The sequence below is a fragment of the Gouania willdenowi genome, chromosome 12, assembly GCF_900634775.1.
Source record: "Gouania willdenowi chromosome 12, fGouWil2.1, whole genome shotgun sequence".
Classification (NCBI taxonomy): Eukaryota; Metazoa; Chordata; class Actinopteri; order Blenniiformes; family Gobiesocidae; genus Gouania; species Gouania willdenowi.
In genome coordinates this window covers 22,815,120-22,840,678 of record NC_041055.1, presented here as the reverse complement: position 1 = coordinate 22,840,678, position 25,559 = coordinate 22,815,120, and the positions used below count along the sequence as shown (strand labels likewise).

General features: G+C 35.1%; 1 protein-coding gene across 1 annotated transcript in view; it reads right to left on the bottom strand.

Moving 5' to 3' along the window:
* hcn1 (hyperpolarization activated cyclic nucleotide-gated potassium channel 1) overlaps nt 1-25,559 on the bottom strand; it is a 105,201-nt gene that overhangs the window by 31,974 nt on the left and 47,668 nt on the right. Inside the window, exons 3-4 of the mRNA XM_028462942.1 lie at nt 24,847-25,008; nt 9,812-10,030 (exon numbers count right to left, since the gene is read on the bottom strand). Coding sequence (XP_028318743.1) covers nt 9,812-10,030; nt 24,847-25,008 — 381 coding nt within the window. The remainder of the gene's footprint in view (nt 1-9,811; nt 10,031-24,846; nt 25,009-25,559) is intronic.

The window sequence follows — 25,559 nt, the reverse complement described above, 5'->3', positions numbered from 1 at the left end:
CCAGCTAACATGGCTCTTCATCCTCATGCCTTTACATTGTTCTCCACTCTCATCCACTCAGATTAATACGCCACTCGACACAAAATTAACCCATTCCTCTCCTACTGAGGGCAAAACCTCTTCACGGAGTCCTAATTTGTTGGTTGCTCTGTTAACTATCCAAATGAAACACATGCACTGCTTCACAGGGTGAATCCTCTGGAAAATCTAGTTGATCAATAAAGAACAGAGCACGTCAAAAAGGACAATTATTGCACCAAGATCGAGTTTGGTGCCTTCTGTATGTGCTCAATTTGGTCTCTGATTGAGAGAAATGGATCTAAAACATGTACAGTATGTCATCTAAAGGACAATAAGATGGATACACATGTTCTACTATTGTTGGGTCCTTTTTAGAAACGTTAGAGATAAAGCACCACAAGGTTCACAACTAACATACCAACTCGATGATGACTCTAGGTTTCTGAAACATCCACGGCTTAGCCCAGAGGAAAATGGCCATTTTTTTTTTTTTTTTGGTTTGCTTTATTGCACATGCAAAATGTTTTAGTAACATTTTAGTTTAGGGAACACCTATAAACCATTAATTAGTTGCTTATTAGCATGTTAAATTAGTCACATATTGACTCTTAATTAGTCATTATTAAGTACTTATTAATGCCTTACTCTGAATGGCCTTATTATACAACCAGTGAGCCATTAACTAAGTTTTCCCACAATAACCTCAGAATTATTACTTATTAGTTGTAAATAAGGAAGTTGTTGGATATGAATTGCGATCTCAACATGCTAGGGTTAGGATTATGGTTAACGTTAATCCTAATCCTAACCCTAACACTGTTTGGACTGCGAGACTGCCATTAAGTATATAATAAAGCATTAATAAGAATAAGGCATTAATAAGTACTTAATAAGGCCTTAATAAGTACTTAATAAGGCATCAATAAGTACTTAATAAGGCATTAATAGGCACTTAATAAGGCATTATTAAGCACTTAATAAGGCATTAAAAAGGCATTAATAAGCACTTAATAAGGCAATAATAAGCACTTAATAAGGCATTAATAAGCACTTAATAAGGCATTAATAAGTACTTAATAAGGCATTAATAAGCACTTAATAAGGCATTAATAAGCACTTAATAAGGCATTAATAAGTACTTAATGACGAGTAATTAAAAGCCAATATGTAACTAATACTAATAAGCAACTAATTAATGGTTAAAAGGTGTTCCATAAATTAAAGTGTTACCAATTTTTTATAATGCTTTACCTAAATAAACTAAATATCCAGTTATTTATAAATTTAAATAACTACCTAACTGCTTTACTGCTTATCCCCAGACACCTCAAGTTCCATTCAAGTTATTTCAAAGTAAAGTGAGACAAGTAATTAATAATTAATTATTATTATATTATTATATATTATTATTTATCTTGTAGAGTACCGGTATGTTGTTTAGGGTGACTGTATTTTGATTTCCAAAATAGAGGACACTTGGTCCGACTTTGGCATACTCAAAAAGTACCCAATGTTTTCTTGAATTTACCTTTTGTCAAAGTAAAATACAATACAGTAGATAAATAAGTTGTTATTGTCCTCAAACATGACATGATACTGGCTGTAAAGAACAACTCTTTGGCTTTCAGAAACTGGTGAAAATTCTCAGATAAAGCTAATGTTAGCCGAGTTACGTTGTTGTAAATTAATGGGTTGCCCGAGATGCGTTCAGGGTCCCTGGAAACCTGGACAGATTGATTAATTCATAAAATATCCCTGAGTAAATCCATACGTAATGTCACCCTAATGTTGGCATCGAAGCTGGCGAAGAATACAGAGATTTTGTCGCTCTGTTGTAGTGCGGTAAACAAGGGGCGTTCAAGGACCATCAGAAAGTTGATTTTTTTTTAAATGTATTTATTTTATTATTATTATATTTGGGGCTAATTAGATAACATTCCTTTTGCTCTAAATTTCTGAATGTATTTCTACTTTTGTGCAATTGGTTAATAATCATTTCCAGTCTTAAAATCATGTGATATGTGCTGCTCAGTTCTCTCCTTTATTTCCACTGACACAAAACCAGTTAAACAGATGGTCTGTTTCTCCCTTTCAATGGGTTTTTTCCTCCTTCATCAAACATAGCATTTAATTCGGCCTGAAACATGGCAAGTGTCAGGAAATGACTGGGTTTGAACTTCCCAGAGGGGATTAGTTTTAAATCATAGTTTTGGAGAGAACTTATTATTTTATTACTTTACAAATTACACGTAAACAGATCCATGCTGGAGGATAAGCAGCCACTACATATTCTAGAGCTGGGGTTCTCAACTGGTCTCACCCTGGGACCCACATTTTGCCACGGTCATTAAATCGCGACCCACTTTTTTCTTTTTTTTTTTAAGAATTCCACTAAAAAAAGAAAAAAAAAAAAGAAAAACAATTCCTGTGCAACATGAATTTCACAGCATGCCTATCAAAAGAAAAGTTTCTTTCAAAATAAAAGACAAGTCCAGCATGAGAGACATTGAGTATTTATTTATTTATTCATTTATTTTTGACCAGCTGTCCGTGACCCACCCAGTATAGGTCCGTGACCCACTTTTGGGTCCCGACCCACCAGTTGAGAATCTCTGTTCTAGAGTTTATCATTATTCAGTTAGGATAATAATAATAATAATAATAATAATAATAATAATAATAATAATAATAATAATAATAATAATAATAATAAATAAATAAATAAATTTAAATAAATAAATAAATAAATAAATAAATAAATAAATAAATCCATCCATTTGCAGACCCACTTGTTATCGTTTTCAGGGCTGCGGGGGTAATAATAATAATAATAATAATAATAATAATAATAATAATAATAATAATACATTTTAAAAATTCAAACCAATGACTCAGTCCCTTGCCTTTGGTCTCTGGGCTGAACTAACCTAACAGCTGCTGACTGCTGCTTAATCCCTAAACCTTCTGTCAAAAATGCACACATCTAAAATCTCTCAAAATATTCCTTTGAATGTGGCAGCGTGCGAAACCCAAATGTCAAAAGTGCTCCAATCCGCAGTCATTCCTACTCGTGTGGCATTCATTTCCTCTAGGTTATTCTTTACTACCTATACCTCACTAGCAGTGGAGTATTTTTGGATGCTATTTTGAATTCTATAAGGAATCATGAGACCTCGATGTACAGGGTGAAAGGATTCAGTCGAGTCCTGAAATAAAACACCTGACACACACATACACAGATGTAACAGCATTTCAGCACAACTCTAGTAGGGCTGGACGATACTGACCAAAATTCACATCTCGACATTTATTCGCAAAATGGCAATATACAATATAAATCTCAATAATTTTAATTCATTAAACAATTCTAGGGTTAAATTTGCTGATGAAAAATGTCACACAAGCACATTTATTATCAAACAGCTCCAAGAAATTTGTCACTTTAGGCTTTTTCTCCTCTAAGGGACAGCACGTGTGAGTGAGTTCTGTAGTGTGGCTTGTTTAGGGGGGAACGTCTGGGTTCAGACGCACTCAGCAATCCATCAAACTTTGCGTTTCATGCGGTTTTGAAAAGAAAGAAAAGCATCGGCTCCTAAAACGAGTATTTTAACAATGAAAATTGCAATATCACCTATTATGATATATTTTTATTTTATAGCTTCTTTTATATCGCCAAAATAGAAAACTCCATATATCTTGAATCTGCATCATGCCCACAACTTGTTTTTAATCCCTCAGCTTTCCATAACTCTACATAACATATGTGATTAACAATGGGGTGCTTAACTTTTGTTGTCTTATTTTCAGATGCCAAAAACCGACTACAACATTTTGCTTAAAAAACTGTTTAAAAAGAACTATAAATGGAATGAAGGAGTGATGACACACATTTTAAAGAATCGAATTTTTCCAATAAGAGGAAGTACACTGGTTCCCAACCTTTTTTGGATCACGACCCCATTTGGATATGAAGAATTTCTGGCGACCCCAAAGATAATTTGTTCTTACTGCATTTTATTTGAACTAGATTCACAAAGTGAAAGTATGGAAATACAGTTGTTTAAGATTGTGTTAAGTTAAAAAAAAAAAAAGACCCCACATGAGGTCCCGACACCAAGGTTGAAAAACACTGATTCAGTGGCTCCTGAATAGATTTTTTTTTTTCCCATAGTTTTTGATCATTTCCGGTCTTCCCAAGACTATCACTTTGTTATTTTTCCACTCAATTCAATTTCAAATCAAAACAGTGTGACATAAAACAATGTGCACACGACAAGAACATATATTAAAAAATAGCAACATTTGTAATGTGAAAAACAATAAAATATAATGAAAATAAAAATAGGGTTTCATTATATTTATGCAGAACAAAATTTGCAATTGCTATTATTCTCTCTCTCAAGTACCCCCTGTAGTGCCATCGCGTACCCCCATTTGACAAACACTGTATTATACTAATTAAAAGAGGAGATTTTTAATAGAAATACGAACAATCTGCTTCATTTTTTTCTCCTACTTGTTCCCCGTTTCTCTGCACTTGCATCACATGTAACCCCACACCCCCTGTTAGCCTGCTCCCCATCCATGTTTCCAATCGCCCCCCTTTCCCTTCTCCAGCCAACAGCAGTGATGAATGTGAGGACTTAAGGCCCAGCGCCCTGCTGCTCCTCAGCCTGCTCCACTGACATGCACGGCCACGCAGCAGATCAGCCTGGTCTGGACTCGGCTACACACTGGTGGCATCGCTATCATGACCGTGGCATTAATAGCCTCAGAGCTGTCTGGAGGGACACTAAAAGGATCAAATAGGATGCAGATTGAACATATTTGCTGGGAAGCAGATGTACGGCACGGCACATGCTGAGCGGGAGGCTTGCCACACTTCGATTAGCTCTCATGTTTGCTCTGGGGAACCTGCTGATATTATTAGTACTGTAAAATCCATTAAACAATAAGAAATCATCTGAGAAAAAAAAAAACGCTAATCTGAGTTTATGAGAAAAATGTCTCCAATCTGAACACAGCATCATTCAAGATGTTGGCCAAAAGCAAATGCCTGCACTGTCAACTTCTATTTAAAATAATAATTAAGCATTAGTTATGATCCTTTTTTTGGCCATTTGGGATTGGAATGATCATGAAGCAGCAGCAAGGGCAAGCTTTCGAACATACTGTGGAAATGACTTCATGTTTCCACAAACAAGGCGCAAATGAGTGAAATGGCAGCTCAGCGTGCCCGCATGTCCTCAGACACAAGGTGACTCTTAGAAGAATTACAGCTACAACCTAGACTAGTATGAGTTATGGTGTGTACTTCTTCATTTAGTGCTCCACCATTGACAATGAGAACATTCATGCATTCATTTACACCTGCATAAACACAATACGCTGAGATTTATTGATGTATGACTTTTTGTCTTTTGTTAGTACATCAATGAACATACACAATGAGTTGTAGATACAAAAATACACATAGTGACTCCAGAATCGCACTAAAATGGCAACAAAAAAACAATAATTATACAAAAAATGCACAAAAAGACAACAGAAAGATACAAAAATACACATAGTGACTCCAGAATCACACTAAAATGGCAACAAAAAAACAATAATTATACAAAAAATGCACAAAAAGACAACAGAAAGATACAAAAATACACATAGTGACTCCAGAATCGCACTAAAATGGCAACAAAAAACAATAATTATGCAAAAAATGCACAAAAAGACAACAGAAAGATACAAAAATACACATAGTGACTCCAGAATCGCACTAAAATGGCAACAAAAAAACAATAACTATACAAAAAATGCACAAAAAGACAACAGAAAGATACAAAAATACACATAGTGACTCCAGAATCACACTAAAATGGCAACAAAAAAACAATAATTATGCAAAAAATGCACAAAAAGACAACAGAAAGATACAAAAATACACATAGTGACTCCAGAATCACACTAAAATGGCAAAAAAAAAAATAACTAAACAAAAAATGCACAAAAAGACAACAGAAAGATACAAAAATACACATAATGACTCCAAAAAAACATACATGACAGAAAAATACATCAAACGACAAAAATATAAAAATGGGAAGAAAAAAAACAACAAACTAACTAAACAATATTTACTCAAAAATGCTCAATAAATGCTAAATATGGTCAAAGCTGCATTCATTAGCATATAGAGTTACTTATGAGCGACTTTATTTAATTTGTTGTACAAATCAATGTTTTTGATGTTTTTGAAGCTGCAGGTCATACCAGATGGGCTATAGCAGTGGCTACATCTGTTTTGCTTTTTTATTATGATAAACCTAAGGAAATAGGTTGTATATTTATTTTTATTTTTTTTCCCCCGGTATTTGTTTACTGTTAAATTGAAGTGTTGAAGTTTTCAAAAATAATTTAGAATAACATTTTGAGGAATAACTGACAATTACATGCTCATTTTAAGAGGTCTTTCATATTCCGTAACACACTATTGATATGGTTGTTTACAAACACAAAAGTGTGATTTATTTATCCGATTATTCGATTAATCGATGAAACAAATCGACAGAATACTCCATTATAAAAATATTCAATAGCTTTCATTTATTAATTTTCCCCTCTCTTTCGCAAATAGTGCCTATAGCGCCACTGTGTACCCTTAGGGGTACACGTACCCCCATTTGAGAAACACTGCTTTAGGGCAACAAAACTTGCTAGACGTTTTTGTCAACCTTCCTTCACTAAAATGCCTTTTTTTCCTCCTATTTTAAATGAAAAATGCTTCCAGCTGCAGCTTATGTTTAAGAAAAACTATTCAATAGACTCTAAACTTGTAAAAAAAAAAAAAAAACATATTGTTCAATGGGAGAAAAAAAAAAAAAAACTAAACAACCCACACTCATAAAATGTAGTAATTGAAATTAAAAGTAAGGAATTTTAGAATTTTTTTAGTAAATTCTCATAAAAAGTTTTATTTGAGTGCATTATACTACATTTATTTGAGTTGGTCATTAGTTTAATAGTTTAATATAATATAATTATAAAATGTGTGCAATTTTACCATTAAAAAAACACGTCATTGTCTTTGTAAGAAATAGTTTGAAAACCATCTGTTCGATACATATCTGCATGACCGAGCTTCCCTTTTTCTTTTTCTTTTTTTTTGACCACAGAAGGAGAAACATAAGGTAAAGGTCACTCACTCATTTTAATCAGAGCATAGCTTTGGATTGGATTGAGACATGCCACAGAGGAATATAATCTGCTTTACAGTATGTGCATGGTATTTCACTGCATGAACGCAGGCGAAGTTTGGGGGTTAAACCAAGCGTCTTGCGTGCAAACACGAAGCGCATCAGTCATGGCCGTGTGTGTGTGTGTGTTCTGGGAATTGCTCAGGCCCCTCAGCGGGATCACAGATGGCAGCTCGGTTCAAACGTTAAATAATCCCTCTGCATGACTTTTTTCTCTTCTGTTTTTTCTTTTTTTGGTTCAAAAAGAAATGATGTAATAACAGTGGCTGTAACAAGAGCAAAGAATAAAATACGCTCAGTGGCGTCTAACGGACAGAGAGGTGGTTGATAACATTTGTTGAACCTTTGGCTTTATGTGATGGTCCTGTAAAATCCCATTTCCCTGTCAATGCTCCAGATATTGTGATCACTGAGCACTGATCACACTGCACCATAAAGAGACAAAGACCTCATTTATTTAAGTCTCGCTCTAATGAGCAGGATTTTAAGTGACGGAGAAAGAGCAAACCCTTCAAATGTGTATCATCGGCATTACACACCGTTAAACAATGAACCCATTATTAAGAACATGGCACCTGTCGTTATTAACGGGAAGACTAAAATCCAAAAACCACAGGAACAAAATCATCCTAGGTCTCAGAGTGAGGTATCATGACTCAGCAAAACCTCTGTCAAACCAAACGCCGTCAAATAAAATGGGAAATGGTAAAATGAACATGATTTATATAGCGCTTTATCCCTACACTGAAGTAGTCTCAAAAGTCATCATAATAATAATAATAATAATAATAATAATAATAACTAGGCAATGCGAATACGTATTCGGAGACTGAAAATTGAAACCGTTTGTGGGAAAAAAAATTCTACATCATAAAACTGGTTAAAAGTACACATTTCTGAATTGTAAGAATTGTCCATGTGAAAGACATCTTATTGTGTGTGTTTTGTTGTTGAGTAATGTCCGTTAATATTGGTGTTTTTACAAATTCAATTGAAAATAATATTAACGCAGGCAAAACAGAAAACGGACCTTGACCTTAAATATGACCTTGAGTGAAGGTCAAAGTCACACATTGAAAGGAAACTTTCATTAGGTACTAGTCTGAGCACTACTGTATCTCAATTTGTGGCCAAGTTATAGGCAAAAAAGTATAAATATATATATATATATATAAATCTTTTCACATTGATTCTTGTTTAGGGATGGACAGTTAACATGTGTATCAAAAATGAGATGATTTGAACGTTGTATATGAGAGTTATAGCGGTAATAATACTAATAACTTTAATTTGTAAAGCTGCAGAAACAGGCTGATAAAGTTTAACAGATAAAATCAATAATAAAACCAACAGCGAATAAAATCAATAAAAAAGGTTTTTAGGCCTCGTTTAAAAAAATCAATAGTTTGTCTATCAGACTGAACAACCTCAGGCCGTAAAACACAAGACGGCATTTTATTTTGAAGGAACTAGAAGCACACATGACGAAGTAAGTTGAAAAGCCTTTCTTTCGTTTTCTTTTTTTTTTTTTTAAAGTTAAAATACATCAACGTATTGTTTGATTTATAAATACATAATAAATAAAACGTTGATATATCTTAAACTTTAAAAATAAATAGAAAATAACAGCTTTTAACTCAGTCTCGTATCCAAATCTATCTTCAAAATACAACGTCCAGTCGTGTTTTACGTCCTGAGGCCGTTGAGTCTGATGACTTTTATTTTGAAGCCTGAGGTCGTGTCTCCTGACGGGGTTTGGATTGACAAATAACAGAGGTTTTCATACCAGATACATCACTCTGGGACCTGAGGATGTCCCAGAATGTACACCGTATCCTCTCCAGGGTTGGGCTCAATTATATTTTTAAATTGCTAATATGTCTACAAATAAAATTACAATGATTATTTTTCCCCTGAAAGTCAATTAAAATTGCATTCTCAATTATTACATTTCAATTACAATGAAATAAATAATAAATAATATAATAAAAAATTGTTAGCTTTCTGTTAGCATCTCTTATGATAACAGGTCGGTTTTGAGCCAAGTCTTAAATCAGCTTTAGATTATACAAAAAAAAAATCTAATTTGTTTTTCATCCCTTGGTTACGTTGTTAGACTACCTTATCCATAAAAATATAGATTTTAATGATTTGGTGTAGGCATCAGAGCCTTTTTTCTTCCAGTATAGCTTTCGATTTCTATTTTTCTTTTTTTTTTTTAAATGGTAAAATAATAAAAATTGACAGGTACACTTGATCTGAAACATATTTTAACGATTGTTAACTTGGTATGTGTAAGCCATAGAACTGTAACATGGTTCTCAAATTACAATGGACCATTTTTATAGGATTTCCATCCCAATTACACCTTTTCTGAAGACAATTACAATTCACTTATGATTACAACAGCAAATTACAATTATAAATACATCATAATTGCAATTAATTGTCAATCACGCAACTACAATTCTAACGGACCCCCAACCCTGATCCCGGCCTCGTCTTCACCCTCACACCTGTGTAGTTATTGATCTTCTTACCTTTTCTTGGTATTGCCTTCTTGAGGAGTCCAGTGATTGGATGAGAGCTGTAGCGTGGCCCACAAACATGGCGTAGCACGTGGCCCCGACAATCATGCTCAGCATGGTGATCCACAGGTCAGACATGCTGACGGGTGCCCGGGCTCCGTACCCGATGCACAACATGTGGCTCATGGCTTTGAAGAGGGCGTAGGAGTACTGCTTACCCCAGGAAACGTTCTGGATAGATGGAAGAGGGAGACAGAGACGGGGGGGACGAGTTACTGCAAGGCAATGGAGGATAGAATAGACAGGATTCTCTTTGATGGATCACTGAACTTCAACCAAACATCCCTTTAATGCCTCAGAGCCTAATGTCTTCTTCACCGTCTGAACTTTCTACCTTTTTACCTTCCTGCTCACTTCTACCCACTGTTGTCATGTCAGGCAAAGCAGATCACATTTGAATGAACCTAAAAGGAAGATGCCCCTTGTATGGAGATGTCACAATTCCAGTTTTGAGCTTGCATCTTTTATAACAAGCAAAATAAAAGAGGATGAGAGGCGAGTGCTGTCAAAAAAAGCTTTTTAACTGCAAGATTTCAGTGGGCAAAAGTCATTTTTCAGTAGTTTAGAGCTTGTGTTTAAAGAACAAAAGGTCATTTAGTGTAGTTTTAAATATCAAAATGAATATCAAGACAAGTTTTAACCCCTCCGTTTCATAGTTTTCTCAGCAATCGTATAAGAAGGGAAGGTGGTGGTTAAAGCCTGATAAACAATAAGCAAGTATGTGAACTTCTGCTATACAGTGTTAGTTTTTCCTGACAACACAAGAGAAAAACAACTGCAGCATGAATACATAGTGACAGGATGTGCTCTGGGGCAGTGATACATTAAAGGTCTTTCTCTATATCTATGCTGGTCAAGGCAGATTTATGAGTTCTTTCTGCAGGATTCACGACGCTTGGGGTTAATGCTGAATCTAAGGAAAACATTTTGAAACCTCTGGGGAGGAGGAAGGAACGGGGTAGATCTGATCTGAGCGTGCTCGCAGCAATGTGGGGCCAGCGTCTGAAATTCCACACAGCGTAAACTGAAACCCAAGCTCAATCCTAAACCTGGCTATTAAACCCTGGTTTCATTAATTACACATCAGCTTCCAACTATTTTTGTGCTCCAGTGAGTTTGATATTCAGTCACGGGCCAGCAGTGCTGGTGTTTGAATGAGTACAGCTTTTTCTTTTTTTAATAATAATGTCAGGCATCAGTACCTGCCTACCTTTGAATGAGGCAGCTTACAGCGACTCAGCATTAAATGAAATCATTTGTTTCAAGCCTGCCTTTGCCGCACGGCAGTTTTATAAGATTTATAAGAACGCTTTTTTTTTTTTTATCTCATTATTTTTGAAAACCCCATGAAATCTTTTAATATTTAACTCCTAAATCCTTTTGCTCATGTTTAATAGGTAGCATAAAAAGAGCATTCAAATTAGCATTTTTCATATACTGCACTGTCGGTGAAGTACCAGTAATGTCTGTGAAGTGGAGCAGCAGGCTTTAGGCTCCACAGTAACACAAAACATGTCAAATGTGTAAGGGCGGCTTTTCCCTGGGGATTTGAACAGGCTCAAGTCGGCAATCGAGCGATCCCATTGAGGTTTTATCTGTGAAACCCCGTTAGCTCCCACCAAGAGACAAATGCGACAGCTCCACAGTGGAGTTGCTGACTCCTCCAATAGCGCTGCCTTTCCTTTAGGAAAAAAAAAAAAGGAAGGAGTGCTGAGGAGGCGCTTCTTCGTAGAGAATCTCTTTTGCGACAGAACAGCAAATGAAAGAAATACGAAAGCGCAAAGAAATTTCGTTAAACTCTGGGTTCTTTGTGCCGCTACCACAAGATTAGAGAGTGCATAACACACATCACAATATGTTCTTTTTGTTCCGTCAACATTCCCTGCTATGACTGACTCCACACTGTTAATCAGCTGACATTTACTAAATGAGTACATTTACAGCTAATCATTAGCTTTGGATGACTCATCAATCCTCATCTCCATGCAGATTAGCTGTTTGTTACAAAGGCGGGTGAGAAGGTTTGTCTGAACAACATTTGCTGCTTTGTATCGAAAAAACAACTTCACACAGATTGTGAACAATATTCAATTAGTGGCACGGGGACCAAACATGGCCCTTTGTTTAATTTTGTGCAGCATCAAAACAAATTTGTAATTTAGAAAGTTGGAAGGAACACAAAGCCCAACATAATACACAGGATAACTCCAAAAACACTCAAAACACAAGCATAATGCACAAAATGCCAAAAATGACAACACAAACACACAAAATAATAACAAACACACATTATATCAACAATAATGCTTAAAATGACAGAACATTAACTAAAATGATAACTCGAACACACAAAATAACAACAAAAACACACACATTTCACAAAACAACAGAAAAAAAATCCAAAATTACAGCTCGAACATACAATATAATACCAAAGACACACTTAATGACTCAAAGAACACACAAAATGACAAGAAAAATTCCAAAAATGACAGATAAACATACAAAATGATAACTAGAACACACGAAATGACCAAAAAAAACCATAATGACTGGAAGAACACAAAAGGACAACAATAACTCCCAAAATGACAGAAAAATACACAAAATAATAACTAGAACACACAAAATAATGACAAAAACACACATAATTACCCAAAGAACACACAAAATGACAACAATAATTTCCAAAATGACAGAAAAATATGCAAAATGACTCCAAAAACACACAAAATGACTGGAAATTCACAAAAAACAAACAAAACAATACAACAATATAATGACTGAAAGAACACACAAAATGACAACAGAAACACATAAAGACTCAAAAAACACAATGACATCAAAATTTCACAGAACGACAGAAAAACATAGACTAGAACATACAAAATAACACCATTGACAAAAAAAAAATTCCCAAAATGACATAAAATGACTAGAATACACAAAATAATGACAAAATTACACAAAACAGACAACAAAAATACACACTGATGACGAGAACACACGTAATAACAAAAAACACACAATGACAGCAAAAGTTCACACAATGACAGAAATATACACGAAATTACAACTAGAAAACACAAAAGAATACCAAAGAAACACATAAGGACTTAAAAAACACACAAAATGACAACAGCAATTCCAAAAATGACAGAGAAATATACAAAATGACAACTAGAACACACAAAATGACCAAAAAACAAACATAATGACTGGAAGAACACAAAAGGACAACAATAATTCTCAAAATGACAGAAAAATACACAAAATAATAACTAGAACACACAAAATAATGACAAAAACACACATAATTACCCAAAGAACACACAAAATGACAACAATAATTTCCAAAATGACAGAAAAATATGCAAAATGACTCCAAAAACACACAAAATGACTGGAAATTCACAACAAAAAAAAAACCCCACAATACAAATACATACAAATCATTTATTCTTTACTGTATTGATGCTTAGATTGGTCATTATTATTCTAAATGCTGACGTGAAAGTTAATAATGTGGCCCTCAGATCAGAAACATATTTCTGTGGCCCCCACTGTGATCATAGCAGTTGGCCATTTCTGCTTTAGCGTATGTTGCAAAGGAAATTCCTGCACTCTTGTCTGAGAACACAGCACGACATGCAAGAAAGCTTCACGTGCGGGTTCCAAAGCATGTGCGTGTGAGAGGACGGGTGGCTGGTAGCTGAGCAGCATCGGCCCACTCAGTGTTTGTGTTGACATATTTGCATGCATGGAGAAACAAGCAAATGTAGCTTTGCCAGATGTTATCACATAAACAAGGGTGACTCACTTGCACCTTTTGCCGCTCACACTCGCGTGCGATCGGAGCAAATAAAAAAAAAAAGATCCGACAGGAAGTGACTTGTGGGTATGGAGGCTGCAGGTGATAAAAGGCTGGGGGTAGCTCCGTGGGGACGTTGGGTCCTAAATCTGAGCAGCATGCCACAGCTAATTAGTGACTCATTTTTTGAATGAAAGTTATGAATGAGTTTCTAAAGCAGCAGGGGTAAAAAAAATAAAAAAAATAAAAAAACAGACATAAATACAGTGTATTTGTGTCTATGTGCCTCAGCAGCTGCTGAATGAGCAATAGTTTGTGTCTGAACAGATTTGGATGTTCAAGGTGTAAAGTTATATTGCAGTTCTCTGTTCTAAATCTAAGAGTTTGATTATAAATGCACTTTATCTTAATGGACTACCTTGGACTATATTTTTTGGTAAAAACAGTCTGGCCTTTCTCAAAGAAAACCTTTAAAACCTTTAAAGTCCGCACTTTTCATTTTTTGAAAACAAATTCAAAGAATTGGTTTTTAAACCAGTAGTGAATTTTAACTGCAAGCTCAATCAAAAAGATTGTATTTAATACCAATGTTTATTTACATTAGTTTAGGTTTAGTCGGGGCATATAATCACATGTACCCTCTTGTAATTTTAAATGTTTTAAAACAATGCTTTATTTGTTGATATATGAATAACAATAAAAATGTGAGCATTAATATGAATAACCACTTAGAAATAAATACCATTATTACTTAGAGAATAATGTTTGTTATTATAGATTAAAGGACATTGGCATTAAAACATAGCTCCAAGCATTACATTAATACAGCTAAAAAAATTGTAAAAATCTCTTGTTTTTTCTTACTTTTTCAGTTCAACATAAAATTATACTGTTTATTGTTGAACTTTGGGGGATTCAAAGTTTTGTTTTATCTCAATCTGGATCTATGCACTGTTTAGTGTGTTGTGTTTGTATATGCAATGTTTCTTATTCAGTAATATTTGAAACAAGAATACAGTCATCAACATCCCTCACCAGATTTGTTGTCATTATAACTCACAACCTTTTCTTAAATGCCCTAAATCTAAGAACTTAGATGTATACATCAGAAAATTTTATCACATCAGAATATAACATTATGAACAATTTTAAACAGTTTCTAAGAAATGCTGTTCCCTTTGAAGATACCTCGAACAGAGTCCATAAAACGGAACAAGGGCAATAACTCCGGAAAAAAAAATTGCGTCATTCTCATTTTCGAACTCCATTAAGGTATTGATACCCTGAAGCCACACACTGAATTTGGTCATCGTATCTTATATGGTTTCTAAGAAAAGCTGTCCACTTTGAAAATACCTTGAATAGAGTAAAAGAAAAGAAAACAAGGGCAATAACTCCGGAAAAAAATAGGTGCACGCTTCTCATTTTCGAACTCCCTCAAGGTATTGATACCCTGAAGCCACACACCAAATTTGGTTATTGTATCTTAAACAGTTTCTGAGAAAAGCCTTTACCTCGGACAAACTACACGGACAGACTGATGGGAGTCCAAAACTATATCCCCCTTCCACACTTTGCGGCGGGGGATAAAAATGCCTATTTAAAAAGGTCATGTGAAATTATGTCATTAGATTATTGTATGTTTATGTGTTTTCTTCTATGTCATGTAAATCTTTTAGTTAGGGAATAAGATAGTAAAGTATTAAACCTGCCAAATGTGATTTCTCTTTTATGATTAATCGATTAATTGTTAAAATATTTACTAAATGTATTGTTTGCTGCAGCCCTACATTCATATGTTGTGTACTGCAAAACCTATGTTACTGCTATACTACAGAAATGTGCTCACTTTTCTAACAAATGATACAATCTTCTTGGTTTTAATACATTTGCCTTGTGCAGAACATGCATTTTATGCCCTCTAACCTTATTCAAAAGATCATTAGGCTACTGGTGCAGAAAGCAAAGGGCATCGTCAAGTAATGTATCGACAGTAGTTTATTATTATATTAAAGAAGTCCAGTAAATATCTGAGCCTTTATTTCAAATGATCTGAAAACTATTAATGATCTGAGAGCATGTTTTTTGGTGGTAGGGAAGCAAAATACGACGTGAAAAAAAGCACACAAAAAAAAAAAAAAAAACAGCCAAATAAAATAAAATACAAGGATTTCCCCAAACAAATTCCAAGAAGAATGAAACGACTGCGAGTTAATGTCCTTGCGGTTGGATTTAATATCATACTTTGACTAAAGCGCCATATTTTCTCCCCTTTTAATTTGTTGTTTCATGTAAATCCACCCTGCATGTACACATATCCGGAACTACCGAGAAAGTCACTGATTGCGAAAAACATTTGCATTAGGTGAGGATTTTAATCACTCAATCCTATAATTCTCTAAAAACCATGTGCACACATGGGGGAGAAAAAAAAAAAAAGAAAAATGATGCACAATATTCATTTCTTTCAATTACATAATCAAACTACAAGCTGTTCTCTGTGGAAGTGCACAGAAGGCACTGCAATGCAATGTTTGGACGCTGGCAGGGAAGAAACGCACATGGGTGGCTTTGTACTTGGTTTACACATAAGGAGAAAATTAGCAATTTTAAAGGCCTTTTAGTTTGTGCATTTCAGCTTGAGAAGAAAATAAGACATTCTCATAAAAATGTTACTGCATGGGGACATTATTCTAAACGAGATAATGCCACCAACTTCTGGTGTGATAGCACAATTATAAGTCTCAACTAAAAAAAATAGCTTTAAAAAAATAGAATACAATTAGCTTTTATTGGCTCTTATTGTGAAAAACTGTATGGAAGTTGTTTTTCTGGTACTGGGAACAACAGTTAAACCATCTGTTCAATTAAAGAAGCCTAATTATGTACATTTATCTTTTTAATGTTATCACATCATGAATCAAGCATAGTTGTATGATTTAACGTACCCTATAATATTCAATTATTTTTTTTATTTTTAATGATCTGATATCCTATAATTATTTTTTTCATTGTTTTTATTTTACTTTATTACATTTTTTTTTAACTTTTTTTTTAACTAATTTTTTTGTATGATTTACTTTTATTTACTTCAGTGTTTGCTTTCGTAATTTGTTACGAGTGTGGGGTAGTGTTTCCTCAGTTTGTTTTTTTTACTTGAAAAATTGCATTACTTTGTCAGTAATGTTAATATGTATAATATATATACATATATTTGTGGAACAAATTTTCTTGGTATTTTGTTTATGGCAGTGGCTTTTTCTGTTTGCGACCCCCTTTGAAAAAAATTATCAATTTTTGGGGCCCTTCATTCCAACAAAATTTCAATAATATGGGTAAAAAATGTAACCATATTTGAAAATGAGAAAATATTATTTAAAACCTCATGACATTTACACAAAATGCGCAATCGCATATTTTAGTATGGTAACAATACAGTAATAATATAAAATAATAAAGACAAAAAAAGCACCTATCAGTGTCTATCATAAAAGGCTGAGCACGAGGGATGTAACGATTCACTCAACTCCCGATACGATTCGATTCACGATACAATTCTCTATTGATTTATTTTACAAAATGGGACGGTAGACAAATGATGACTGAAAAATATTCCTTTATTTTTTTTGGGAAAAAAACTACAAAATACTGTACTGTTTTCCTTTTATTTTTCATTGTCAAAAGAATCCCTTGATAAACTATTCAAAACAATGCAATTTAACTAAAAATAAATCTTGAATGAAATAAATAAAGGAATAATACAAATGAAGAAGAAACCTATTAATTTAAATTCTGGTTCTATAGTAAATAATGCAAAACTGCATAATAGTTTTTTTTTTTTTTAAATGTATTTTGTGCCTTAACAATTGGACTTAAAAAAAAATTGCACTGTATTTACATCAGATATTTGTTTGGACCAGCAGAGGGCGCTGGTAACCCAGTGGTCGGTTGGCATGCAGATATTCTTGCAGTGAAGAAGAGATACTATGCTAGCAGACAGAGCTAATAGAAAAACATGACTTTTACAGATATTCACGTAAGATATTCTTTCGGTGCTAAAGGGGTAAAGAAAAATTTATGAACATGTTTAAAAGTAGAAGGCGGCCAGAAAGAAAGTAGTAGCACCGCCTCCTTCCACTCCACTAGCGCGTTCTGCTGTTTAAAGAAAGTACTGCGATTCAATTTTCAGAGTATCAATATGAACCGTGATACCTATGAATCGATTTTTAACTGCCGTACAATTAATCATTACATCCCTACTGAGCAGAAAATATATTTTTTTCCTATGTCCTACAACAACCCCAAAAAATGGAGACAATGTGAACAAACTAGGACACAAGAAGTATGGAAAAAACAGCACAATAATTAAAAGCTGGCTACTCTGCAAAAAAAAAAAAAAGTGCAACAAAGGAAGAGAACCAATAAAAGAGCCATTACTCCATTAGTAGCTGAAACTTATGCATCAAGTTTAATGCCATTTCATGAGTGGAATAATTAAACTATGATTCTGGCAGTTGCAACTGACCCATTGAAGGGGTTGAGGGATGAAATAGATGAAATCGTTGTGGGCGGTCCAGCGACAGAAATGAAAGCAGGAAGCGTGGCTGATGCTGAAAAGTGGTCATGCATGGCTAGGCTGGCCTATACCTGCAGTATGTGCCTGTTCCTCTGATTCATGCCTCCCTCTCTGAGACATGAATTCTCAGCTCTCTCTATCTTAACACCAGCCTGGCCATGAACACTGATCACACATGCAGTGAAACGCACATGGTCCTAAACACACATCCTCATTTCTGTACGTTAAACACGTGAATGCAACAGCACATCACCCGCAAACCTTGGACCAACACTGTGATAGCAACATTATCTCGTCTGGTGATTAAGTAAATGCAGCCCCTAAAGAGTAAGAAGCTACTCTCAGGCCATTAGTCAAGAAGATAACAGCCCTACGGTCCGGACTGCACCACTCAGCAGTATCTGCAGCACTGCTTAGCCTCTGTGTTCTGTTCACAGCTAAAGACGGAAAGTACACAGACAATAGCAGCACAGAAATATGACGCAAGTGTGTTTGAACACAGCATCATGTCATCAATCATGTCGCTGACAACAATGGCTATGTTTACATGAGAGCTTTAATTCCCCTTTAATCCACAATAACTGTTTAACTGACCTTGTACACACTTAAATCCAAAGAAAAATTGGAATTCTGAATTAAACCTAAATCTGAATTAGGTGGCTGGTTGAAATAATTCCTTTATCTTGTAAACGCTTAATTCTGCATTAAATTGTTGCTTCTGTTTCCAATTGTGTTTGCAAAAAGTTCCACATTCACATGGCAACATTTTCAAAATGATCTGTTTCTGAGCATGCTTGTCCAGTCATAATGACTCGCGGGTGACGACATAATCAAAGATGGCCGCCCTGACTCGAGCCGAGACTATTTATTTAATAAGAGCCTTATAACCAACACCTGCATGTTTTGATATATCTAATATTTTTGTTTCAACACACAATATAAGGTCATAATCAGGCCCATGCAGAACTGGAAGATAATTCAAGTGCGCATGGCGACTTCTAAAACATGCAGGACAGTGCCTCCAGAACAATATTTAACATTAATGCTCTTCCAGTCGCGATGACGCGCTGGTGATGACATAATCCAAGATGGCCACCTGGACTCGAGCCGAGACTATTTATTTAATAAGAGCCTTAGAAAACATGGATATAATGAAAGGAGTGAATGGACAAAAGCATAAACATGTGGACATTCACACGAACAAATGGACTTAATACACACACGGATATCGGCAAACGGAACAGACTTCATCGGATGGGTGATACTAAAACCAGGAGACGAAGTAAATGTGTCCCCATACTGCTGCACAGGCTGTAATATCACCAAGTTTATCATTGTACCTGTTATTAGAAATATTTATTCCTGGTTATTGTTTTCCAGAGTTTTATTTACCGGCGATTAGTTCCTATCTCCGTCTCCTGCTCAGTGGACTAAAGTGAAACAGTATGTTACTGTGGAGCTGCTCCTTCAAAACAACAATCAAAATAAAAGTGACAACAGTTCTTATTATGTGGTCTTCTTCTACAATACCTTGGAGCCGAAAAGAAAAGGTTTGTTTTGAGTTTTTTCCGATCGACATAAATACATCACTTTCGCCCCCTGTCCGATCAGAACACTTCCCAACCCCCAGACCTAAAGCGGAATTGAATAAAGCTGAATGAACCAGTTTTCCATGTAAGCCTCAATTCGGAATTACTATTTCCTGAATTAAAAAAATATTATGCAACCGTGGCCAATGTTTTACTGATGTTTAAAATCTGCATTCCAAATGAATGAATGAATGATTTAATTCTAAAGAATGCTCATATATTGGGACGGCCTGAGAAGAGAGAACCCACATGTAGGAAAGGCTGATCACTTTGGATTTGCCAGACCACTGTGAGCCAACAGGCCTGGAGCACTACGAGGATTCACGGGGAAAAGATTCCACAAATTGCTCATTCGACCACATCGGAGTCAGAATAACCATTCTGGCTACTCATCCTTACAGTATTTTTCACTTTTAAGAGCCTTTGGGGACCATATGTCACATGTAGGGAAGTCTCAGAGCTTTTTAGGGTCTCACAAATTATTGATTAATTTGAAAAAGGGAGAGAAAGATGGAATATCAAAACATTTCACTGAGAGCCACATATCAACCATTAATAATAAATTATCAATATAAAAAACAACACACACAGTAATGGAGTCTGCACAGCAAGGCTGGCTGTATATCTTCGGTTTTCTATATCACAAAAAAAGGACAGATATCCGAGAATTCCAATCTGAAATGGAAATGGCAATATTATTATTAATATTACTATAGTTTTATTATTATTACTATTATTATTATTATTCATTTATCTAAATAAAATCAAGAGGCAACTGCATTATGACATGAAATGTACCCTCAGACGCATGTTTTGGGATTAACATGCATTTTCATGCCATTTCACTCTGTAAACATGTGTATGTTGAATGCATAGAGACTGAACTGTCAAATCTCACCATTTGATGGACTTCACCTCCTGAAATGGAAATAGCTGTATGACATGGACATCAACCTTATGTATCGTGTTCTAGCACAAGATCATAAATGTATCTCTGAAATATGGCTCAATGAACATATCAAATATTGTGAAAAATCTTGCGCTAAATAATTTCATGTGATTTTCGCATCGAAAATTCAAGAAGTTTAATAACAAGTACCCATGACATCTAATGTTTTCTCGACAAAATGTTTTGTTTGACTAAATCCAAAGACAAATTATCACTTGTAAAAAGATATATATCAAGACATGCAGGGCTGGGGCTCTCTAGGACTGGTTTTGATTGTATCTCATGTTTCTGTTTCAACACAAATTATAAGGTCATAATTAGGCCTATACAGCGCTGGGAGATAAGTATGCATGATGACTTCTAAAACATGCAGGACAGTGGCTCTCCAGTACTATGATACACATAATCACACCAAGGAAATGCTATCAAATAAAAAAAAAAATGATATTGAATACATTATATATATATTTTTTTTTTAATAAAGAATTTCTTATTGAGCTTCATCGTAGAGATGAACACATTTTCAAAGGAAATATATTTTAAAAAATTGTGGTTTTTTTAGGGCAATTTTTTTTTAAAATAAAATAAAATAAATTGTGCATTTTTTTAGGAAAAAAAAATAAAAAATAAAAAAATATATCGAGACTCAAGATATATCAAGCTTTCTATTTTGGCAATACAGAAAATCACAATATCGATATATGCTTTTTATATCTTATTTTGTATTAAAATACTCATTTCAGGAGTTGCTGCTTTCTAAGAACAGCATGAAAAACACAAAAAGATGGATTTCTGAGTGCGTTCTAACACAAACCTTCCCATAAAAAAGCCACACTGCAGAAGTCACTCACAAGTGCTGTCCCTTATTGGAGAAAAAGCCTAAAGTGTCACATAGTGAGCAGCTGTTAATAAATGTGCCTGTGTGGCATTTTGAATCAGAACATTTTACTTAGTAATTTAATTGCATTTCTGGTCTGACTTTATTTGGATGAAAAATATTGAGATTTAAATCGTCGTAGATGAGAGTTTCGGTCCATAGAGGGAGCAGTTTAATTGTAGCAGCAGTGATGCTGAAACCTAGCAGGTGTTTAGATGCATCTGCACAAGTAATTAAAAAAACAACGCAATTGTTTCCTGTGTGCAAATTGATTTCAAATCATAAATGTTAAAAAAAAGAGAAAGATGAGACCTGTTTTATGTGCCTTGTGCCTGCAGGAGAAGCAGCGACAGTCAAACGTTGCTAATGTCGTACTGTATATACAGTGCGTGTGTGAGGATCCTAGGAATCATTGCAATCTTGTTTCGCTCTAATTATTAAGCAGGTTTTGTGTTATCAAAGAGAAAATATTTATTCCGAGTAGTAATCACAGCTGTTTAAGCCCCTCTCGTAAGCTCCTAAAACACATTTGAGCCTTCTTTGTTTGAAAAGCCGTTAGAAATCTGCAGCCGTGGCTCAAGCTTTCTGCTGTGCAAATGATTCTGGCACACAGGGGGCAGCAAATTAGCCTTTTACACCGTTTCCCTTTCATATTGATTTGCATACAAGAAAGACCATGTAACTGATTCATGGTGAGCAGGAGCAGCAACACCACCAAGCACGAACGCAAGAGGTAGTTTATCTTTAGGCTCGATGGCTGTATGACGTAAATCTGACTGAGTGTTGGAGATTAAAGCTGAATAAAGCGATTGGCCAACACAAAGGAGCCGTTAGTCAAATGCTCAGCGATATCGGTTAAAGCGACGACTGACTGAACGTGGGAAATGACATTTTACAGTGTAGTTTGGCTCAAACAGAGAAAGCTAATGTCTGAATGAGTAACACATGTTAGCTACTTCTGAAACTCATGCCCTTGAAGTAAAAAGAAGAGAGAAACGTGATTTTAAGGAAAGCTGACATTTGCTCCTCCGGCCTGATGCCTGTAAACATTCAGAGTGCATGTGAAGCACAGTAATGGTGGTCCTACATAGCATATCCAAAGGCAAGCATTTACAATTACCAGCACCCTATAGGTTTGCATGCAATTCCATAATATCACATCCCTACAATAAGTGCAGCCACAGTCTGCCTGACCTGGAGTCAAAGGCAGAAGAAATAGAAGCTGGAAAGATGCTGCAGAAAGAAGAAGGTTTGGATCCAAACCTCAAACTGAGGCCTATGCTAACTGAGTTTGAATGACTATGTATTAAAAACCACACAATGTAAAACTATCTACTGCCACCTACTGACATGGAGGAGTTAGAATAACGATTGTTAAACTAACAGCAATTCTTTTTTAGCAAAATAATGAAATGCTTTATGTCATGGCAATAACTTCCACATCTGTCAACCTACCGACTAAAATCAACCACCTGGTGATCTCTAGTTACTAAAAAACTGTCAATGAGCGTTAGGTTTGGGTACACCATGGACAGGACGCCAGTCCATTCGAACTAGAAATACCGATACCGATATTGATCCGATATCAGCATGAATCATACATACTTTTTTTCTCTCTTTTCTTTTATAAAAAAAAAAAAAAAACAATTGCAAGAATTAGGAGGAATAAAAAGTGTTGCATGTTGAAACTTAAAGTGAAAACGTGATAATTTAGTATTTAACAGGGATGTCCCCATACAACTTTTTTTTACTCACGATGCAATACCGATATTGCATCCTTGAGTAATGGCCGATACCGATATCGATCTGATATCAGCACGAATAATACATACGTTTATTACTTATTTTCTAGTGTGGAATATTAAAAAAGGCTTGAACAAGTGATGTCACTCAAACAAAGAACAATAGTCAGCAACAGTAGTGATGAGAAAAACTGACCCATTTATTATGAACTAATTGGTTACATAACTTTTAACCTTCAACATAATATCTACAGTATTCTACAATTGAATTAGCTCTCATTGGACGCTATAGGCAGGGGTACACCCTGGACTGGTGATCTGTCAAGGGACTGACAATTCATGACGTGAAGTAAAATAAAATCATGTCATCGTCATGACATTCTTCTAAGAAAAATGTATGTATCCATGCATGAACTTTGATGTCTTCAAAATCTCGTTATGCACACTAGACACACACTACCCAACCCTAATCGACGATATGGACATGTTATTTTTTTCAACCATATGAGAATGTCTACACTTTTAGGCAGCAATTGAGACCATTGACTCCGCCTCCTGCAGGTGAAAAGACACGCTCGCTTGGGACAGATTTAGCAGAGATGGAGAGGTATGCATCACCATCGACGATATGATCTCTTGTTGCACAATATATCGTCCCACCCTTACTATTTAGCACTATGGATGCAAAAACACAACATGCACATCGGTTACTTTATCTATTTTAGGATTTGAAAAGAATTTCTCAATTCTCATACACCTTAGCAGAATCAACACCTATTTTACGGAAATCATGCACAACTACTTTTTAAATCTATCAAAGAATTTCTGATATAAGTGGCACAATTGTAAAAGCAGAGACAAAAAAAACAAATAAATGGAGATTTGACCATTTTAAAATAAATATTAGCAGGGAGACGCACATTTGAGGAAAATACACAGAAAGGATAGTAATTGCTCGGAGGAATGGAATGGATAAAGGATTATTCATAATCCTTATTATAAATCATTTATAAAAAAATAACTCAATGCAATTTTACAATAAAATAGCAACACTTTTTATCCTTTAGTTAAAATCACCTTAAATAAGTGTCACTATTAATTTCAAGTAGCAGCTGCAAAGGATTAAAAATACATCCGCAGAACCCGATAATGGTTCCAAGACGGCAGAATCTCTTCACACGAGGAAAACAAAACATTTTCTTTACCCAACCAAGCGTGCAGATTTGGAACCGAATGTTTCTGCTCTTTGTTTAAAGTAATAAATCTGCCACTCTAATCACTGCAAACTGGGTATGTGCTAAATGGGAATGTTGACAAGGGGTAGAACAGCAAGTGAGGGAGGAAATGGAAGCTTTTTACAGTAACTGGATGAATGTGATGCATATTTAAAAATCCAACTCCTGAAAAACAACAAACGAAAAAGGAAAAATGTGCAATACTTACAACCATACCGTTTAGGGATACCCAGCAGTCGGGGGGGAAGTCTTGAAGAAGAGGCACCAGGTACTGTAGGCAGCCATCCCAGTGACACAGAAGCAGCATCATCCCTATTAAGTTAAATATTCTTACCACTGCACTAGCCAGGTCATAGGTCATATGGAAAATCTGTCAAAGAAAGGGACAGAAGTGACAAATTAAGTTAGTGAAAAACACACAATTTTTATCCACATTTTTGTAACAATCCCTTTAACACCACAAACACCATGAAGTATAGGGTGTGACCATATCTTGATACGGCGATATATCGCGATATTTTTTCGCACGATCGATTAATGATATGCTTGCGCTAAATATTGATTTAATCGTTTTTTTTTTTTCAGAATCTTTTCTGCTTTTTCACTAAAATGTGCAGGAACGTCTTCACAGAAATGTTGTCACTGTTTGTTGAAGGAACCAATATATTGTTTACTGGAATATTGCACTATAATGGTGTCACTGGTAAGAAAGACCCTTTTTTTTTTGTTTACAGAAAGCACTATTGGAGATACTTATTCATTTACATTGGTATGTTGACACTTATTTACAGAAATGCTGCACTAAAATAGTGTCACTGTTCATAGGACACTTTTTCAATTTATTGTCTTTCAGAGATGTGAAATAAACATTGCATTTTTTCACTTCTTGTTATGTCATAGATTATCGTAGACTGATTTCTG